At 46.1% G+C, this 6525-nt stretch overlaps 1 protein-coding gene across 1 annotated transcript in view; it reads right to left on the bottom strand.

Moving 5' to 3' along the window:
- Positions 1 to 6056, bottom strand: part of parlb (presenilin associated, rhomboid-like b) — a 15220-nt gene extending 9164 nt beyond the window's left edge. The window contains exons 1-5 of the mRNA XM_079678586.1: positions 5901 to 6056; positions 1213 to 1417; positions 952 to 1092; positions 810 to 858; positions 396 to 491 (exon numbers count right to left, since the gene is read on the bottom strand). Coding sequence (XP_079534712.1) covers positions 396 to 491; positions 810 to 858; positions 952 to 1092; positions 1213 to 1417; positions 5901 to 5977 — 568 coding nt within the window. The 5' untranslated portion in view covers positions 5978 to 6056. The remainder of the gene's footprint in view (positions 1 to 395; positions 492 to 809; positions 859 to 951; positions 1093 to 1212; positions 1418 to 5900) is intronic.
- Between the last annotated feature and the right edge of the window lie 469 nt (positions 6057 to 6525).

The raw sequence follows: 6525 nt of genomic DNA, 5'->3' as shown, positions 1-6525 counted from the left end.
AAATATTCAGTCAGATATATGGAACTGAAACATTTAAAATAATGTCCGAATAATATAGAAAATACTGGTGGAAAATGAAACAACATTTGAGAACAATGTCCATAAATCATATGAAAATTCCCTACAAAAATTAACAAAAATGCATAAAAATATTTGTTAAATGTGTGAAAAAAAAAGAAAGAAATATAGTTGAAAATGTGGTAAAAAAATATTTCGAAATTGACAGACAAATTTAAAACATCCAAAAATATATCTAAATATACGTGAAAGATTGGTGAAAAATATAAGAGCATTTTATGCCTGAAAAAGCCCAAATATAGTGTATATATATTAATATAAATATATACATATATAGTCTTCCTGTTATAGTGTGAGCGCTGTGTGGAGAGACTGACTGGAGGCAGGGTCGGCCGTGAAGTATTTGAGCATCGAGCGCTGCAGAGAGGGGATCCTCCAGCAGCAAAACACTACGGCGTTAGCAGCAATGATCCCTGGGAACACACACACACACACACACACACACACACACACACACACACACACACACACACACACACACACACACACACACACACACACACACACACACACACACACACACACACACACACACACACACACACACACACACACACACACACACACACACACACACACACACACACACACACACACACACACACACACACACACACACACAGTGATGATGACATAAAAACAAAACCTGAAAATGTTTCACTTTATGGTCAAACATAATTTTTAATCGTTTTTCACGTATTTGATAGAACGTGTTTTGCAGAGTGTCTCACCTGTCACCGTCCTCTGACCCTCGCTCAAGCTGTTCCACCATTGGTTGATCTGCAACAGCCAATCAGAGCTCAGATTGAGAACCTGAGATCAGAGAGTTCTTGAGTCTATGCTGATAAGGAGGAGGCGACGTCGCACCGTTACCTCTTTGCGGACGTTTCCTCGTTTCTGAGGCCGAAGCTTCTCCAGCCAATCAGCTCGGACCTCGTCGAAGTAGCTTTGCACCCGGAACTTCAGAGACTCATACTGCCAGATGGCCGCCGCACCGAAGGAGCAGCCTGTAAACTGAGGAGGAGTTAGTCTGAGAGGAGGAGGAGCTAGTCTGAGAGGAGGAGGAGTTAGTCTGAGAGGAGGAGGAGTTAGTCTGAGAGGAGGAGGAGGAGGAGGAGGAGTAAAGGTATCTACCCCCACGGTGAAGACGAGGGGCTTCAGGAGGAGTCCAAAGTCTCTCGGCGGGGAGGGGGGGGGTCGCTGCTCCGACTGGGGGGGGGAGGAGCGTCGGGGGGGAGGAGCCTCAGCCGGGGGGGGCTCTTTCAGGTTATGCTCCTCCCCCTTTTGTTCAGGTTTCCTCGTCCCTTTCCTGAAGAGGCAGCGCTGCTGAACGCTGACCCTGAGAGGCCCAAGCAGCACAAAGGTCAAAGGTCAGCAGAAACAGAGAGGGGTGAAGCAGCACAAAGGTCAAAGGTCAGCAAAAACAGAGAGGGGTGAAGCAGCACAAAGGTCAAAGGTCAGCAGAAACAAAGAGTGAAGCAGCACAAAGGTCAAAGGTCAGCAGAAACAAAGAGGGGTGAAGCAGCACAAAGGTCAAAGGTCAGCAGAAACAAAGAGTGAAGCAGCACAAAGGTCAAAGGTCAGCAAAAACAGAGAGGGGTGAAGCAGCACAAAGGTCAAAGGTCAGCAGAAACAAAGAGTGAAGCAGCACAAAGGTCAAAGGTCAGCAGAAACAAAGAGGCCCAAGCAGCACAAAGGTCAAAGGTCAGCAGAAACAGAGAGGAGTGAAGCAGCACAAAGGTCAAAGGTCAGCAGAAACAAAGAGGGGTGAAGCAGCACAAAGGTCAAAGGTCAGCAGAAACAAAGAGGAGTGAAGCAGCACAAAGGTCAAAGGTCAGCAGAAACAGAGAGGAGTGAAGCAGCACAAAGGTCAAAGGTCAGCAGAAACAAAGAGGGGTGAAGCAGCACAAAGGTCAAAGGTCAGCAGAAACAAAGAGGAGTGAAGCAGCACAAAGGTCAAAGGTCAGCAGAAACAGAGAGGAGTGAAGCAGCACAAAGGTCAAAGGTCAGCAGAAACAGAGAGGAGTGAAGCAGCACAAAGGTCAAAGGTCAGCAGAAACAGAGAGGAGTGAAGCAGCACAAAGGTCAAAGGTCAGCAGAAACTAAGAGGGTGAAGTTGAACATTGCTCAACTTTTGAATCCTGTAAATCTTCGCTTCGCTTCCCCACAATGCAGTTCGGCGAAAGTTGAGGCAAAGTGACGTCACCCCATTCAGAGTCAATGGGCAGAGAAGCGTTGGAAGATTTTTTTAAAGCTGCTGTGTGGACGTACCTTTACTCACCACTAGGTCACCAGACCCTCCCTTCACCCTCACACTGACCTCCTTCACCTCTGGGTCACCAGACCCTCCCTTCACCCTCACACTGACCTCCTTCACCTCTGGGTCACCAGACCCTCCCTTCACCCGCACACTGACCTCCTTCTCCCCTCTCTCTCCAAGTGAGGGTCTTACCCTCATTACCTCTGCCCGTCCTACCACCTGTCCTCTGGACCCTATCCCCTCAAACCTCCTTCAGACTATCGCTCCTGATATTCTACCGTTTCTCATTTCATCAACACTTCTCTAACTTCTGGTCACTTTCCAAACAGTCTCAAGGAGGCAAGAGTAAACCCTCTCCTAAAGAAACCCACTCTCAACCCGTCTGATGTTATTAACTACAGACCCGTCTCTCTCCTCCCGTTCCTGTCTAAAACACTTGAACGCGCTGTCTTTAAACAACTCTCCTGTTACCTCCATCAGAACAACCTTCTGGATCCGCACCAGTCTGGTTTCAAGGCAGGTCACTCAACAGAAACTGCTCTCCTTGCTGTCTCTGAGGAACTGCACACGGCTAAAGCAGCCTCCCTCTCCTCTGTCATCATCTTTCTGGACCTGTCTGCTGCATTCGACACGGTGAACCATCAGATCCTCCTTCACACTCTCCAAGAACTTGGAGTTTCAGGCTCTGCACTTTCCCTCCTCACCTCATACCTCAAAGACCGCACCTACAGGGTAACTTGGAGAGGGTCCGAGTCCGACCCTTGTCAATTAGCTACAGGGGTCCCTCAGGGCTCTGTTCTTGGTCCCCTCCTCTTCTCCTTGTACACAAACTCGCTCGGATCAATCATTAGCCCGCATGGTTTTTCATACCACTGCTACGCTGACGACACCCAACTCATTCTGTCCTCTCCCCGCTCAGAGACCCAGGTCGTCGCACGCATCTCTGCTTGCCTAGCAGACATCTCTCGGTGGATGTCTGCTCACCACCTCAAGCTCAACCTTGAGAAGACTGAACTGCTTTTCCTTCCGGGAAAAGATTGTCCCACTCTTGACCTAACAATCAACATCGGCCCCTCTTTTGTTTCCCCGACTCAGACTGCAAGGAATCTGGGTGTGACCCTAGATAACAAACTGTCCTTCACTGCAAACATCTCTGCTACAACCCGCTGCTGCAGATACACTCTTTACAACATCAGGAGGATACGTCCCCAGCTGACCCAGAAAGAGACGCAGGTTCTGGTCCAGGCTCTCGTCATCTCACGCCTAGACTACTGCAACTCCCTCCTGGCTGGTCTACCTGCATGTTCCATCCGACCTCTGCAGCTCATCCAGAATGCAGCGGCTCGTCTGGTCTTCAACCTTCCTAAATTTTCCCACACCACGCCGCTCCTCCGCTCCCTTCACTGGCTTCCAGTAACTGTTAGAATCCACTTGAAGACACTGGTACTTGCGTACCATGCTGTGAATGGATCTGGCCCTTCCTACATCCAGGACATGGTTAAACCGTACACCCCAGCACGTGCACTCCGCTCTGCATCAGCCAAACAGCTCGCTGCACCCGCACTGCGAGGGGGACCCAAGTTCCCATCAGCAAAAACACGTGGGTTTGCTATCCTGGCTCCAAAATGGTGGAATGAGCTCCCCATTGAAATCAGGACAGCAGAAAGCTTACACATCTTCTTCAGACTGAAAACTCATCTCTTTGGACTCCACTTCCAGAGATAGAATTACTAACAAAGCACTTATATACTAATAAAGGACTGGCTTATCTAAAGCCAGTTGAGTAGCACTTGAAATGTTTGGCTCTATGAAACCTGATGAACTTATATGATTCTGATTTCTTCAAGGTTGTATCTTCCTGGTCGAACACACTTATTCTAAGTCTCTCTGGATAAAAGCCTCAGCTAAATGCAATGTAATGTAAAGCAGCCCTCAGCTGGGTAGCTCCACGTGATGAGCCGGCCCGGAGCACTGCTCGGCCCCCGGCAGCATCACGTGCTTTCCACGTGATGCTCTGGCCACTACAAATATTGCATAAAAAAAAAGAAAATGGTGGACGAGCAATCTTTTTAAATAGTTTTGTTTCTTAACGCTATGACGCAGCGCTTCGTGAGGCGTTTGTCGTTGTTGGGTGAAAAGCAAACAGCTGTTTGCTGCGGAGCGCAGCGCAAGCAGGATCCCGTGAAGGGGAGCGCGCGCTCCTTCACTACAGACTGTCGTGCTACCTAACCATTCGCAAAATGTTTTTAATACCAGCGGTAACCGGGCAACGCCGGGCAAAAAACTATCTTCAAATAAAAGAAAGTCACCGGAGGAGTTAAAGGAGAGTGACAGGGAGCATGAGAAGAAGAGGGAGAGAAAGTTTCAGCTTGATCGATGGAGTTGGCTTCTAGTGGTGCAGTGACGCGTCCTAAAACCCTTTAATAATCTATCGATTAGATTTATGATTCTAACATTATAAAAGTAGGGAAGACATGTGGAGATTATCCGGCTGAACAAAACGTGCATTTATCAAACAGGTTCGTTTTCCACAGACCTTATTTCCAGCTATTTTCCAAAACCCTGTGGAGAAATCCCTCCAACACACACGAACGTGCACATGACCAATGAGGGCAGAGATCAGTTTGTGCACAGATGGAAGGCTGACAGGCAGGTAGGCCATCCAGTTACTTTAGCCGGCTCAGATGATTGGTCGTGCTTTTTACAGAACCACGGCTTCCAGAGATGATATTTTTTATGGATTTATTGTCAAAGCACTCCAGATATTCATTGCTATCTGGATGTTAGGAGCATTCCATGGAATATAACAAAAAGTGTATCTCAAGTGAATTACCTACCCCACCTTTAAGTACAATTTAGAGGTACTTGTACTTTATTTGAGTGTGTCCATTTTATGCTACTGTGTACTTTTCCTCCACTACATGTATTTAATCCCTTCAGTTACTTCTCAGATGTGGATGAATGATGTGAAATCTAATCAAGTGTTAAATCAGACTTTAGTTCCACCTGGAGTAAATCCACAAGCTACCCTGCAGTATACAAAGTCATTCAGACTAGCTGCACCTTTACCAGCTTTGAGAACACTTTCATGATCAATCATTATAAAACATATCATATCTATTATTCTGAAATGGACCAATCTGCACAATGACTACTTTTACTGTCTTTCACTATATTTTGATGAGAATACTTTTCTACTTTCACTTGAGGAACATTTTGAATGCAGGACTTTTACTGTAACAGAGTATTCCTACACTCTGGTACTTCTACTTTTACTCAAGTACAAGATCTGAGTACTTCTACTTTTACACAAGAACAAGATCTGAGTACTTCTACTTTTACTCAAGAACAAGATCTGAGTACTTCTACTTTTACTCAAGACCTGAGTCCTTCTTCACCTCTGATCATAACAAACTGCTGTTAGCCACCATGCTACAATTAGCTGCTAACACCCAGCTAAGTCTAAGCGTCCTTCAGAAGCTAACATGCTAACTCCGAGCAGCGGGGCTCCGTTTGTCTGTTGGCCGGGAAAGGCAGCCTGTTTTCGAATGCGGTGACTGACCTGCCGCCCCTCGCGGAGCTCCGTAGAGCATCTTCTCCGGTGAGTCTGAGCAGAACCGAGCAACTCCTCCACGCCATGTTGGTGACCCTGTGACCCGGGGAAGGTGCATCATCTCCGGGGACACTGAGAGCAGAGAGTCGGGGGAGAGCGCCCCCTGCAGGACGGAGACTGCAGCACCATCAACACACACATTTCCCATGTTTTTGGGACTTTTTTTTCGGAAATATTTCTGTTGTTTACGAAATGTTTCACTTTTTTTTAAACCTTTTATACAAATATTTGACACTTTTTCGTATATTTTTCAACCTTTAAAATGTTCGTATATATTTCCCATCTAAACAATTCCCGAAACTTTTCACATTTTACACAAATTCCCCCCAAAATGTGATGTTATTCTATATTATCGAACATTTTTCAATAGTTTTTCACCCATATTTTCTGACTTTCTTCCACAATTTTCATGACATTTGGGTCATTTTCCACAGGGAGATTAGTTCCTATATTTTTTACACATTTGTTTTTTTAGAACATGTGGGCCCCATGACTCCTTTTTGTTTTGTTTTTTGCACTGTATATATTTAGCACATTTTAACATTATTATATTCTGACCTTTAACCTTTGTGTG

This window comes from Notothenia rossii (genome assembly GCF_949606895.1).
Source record: "Notothenia rossii genome assembly, chromosome: 4".
Classification (NCBI taxonomy): Eukaryota; Metazoa; Chordata; class Actinopteri; order Perciformes; family Nototheniidae; genus Notothenia; species Notothenia rossii.
The sequence above is the reverse complement of the archived record's forward strand: the minus strand, read 5'-3'. Positions and strand labels throughout refer to the sequence as shown.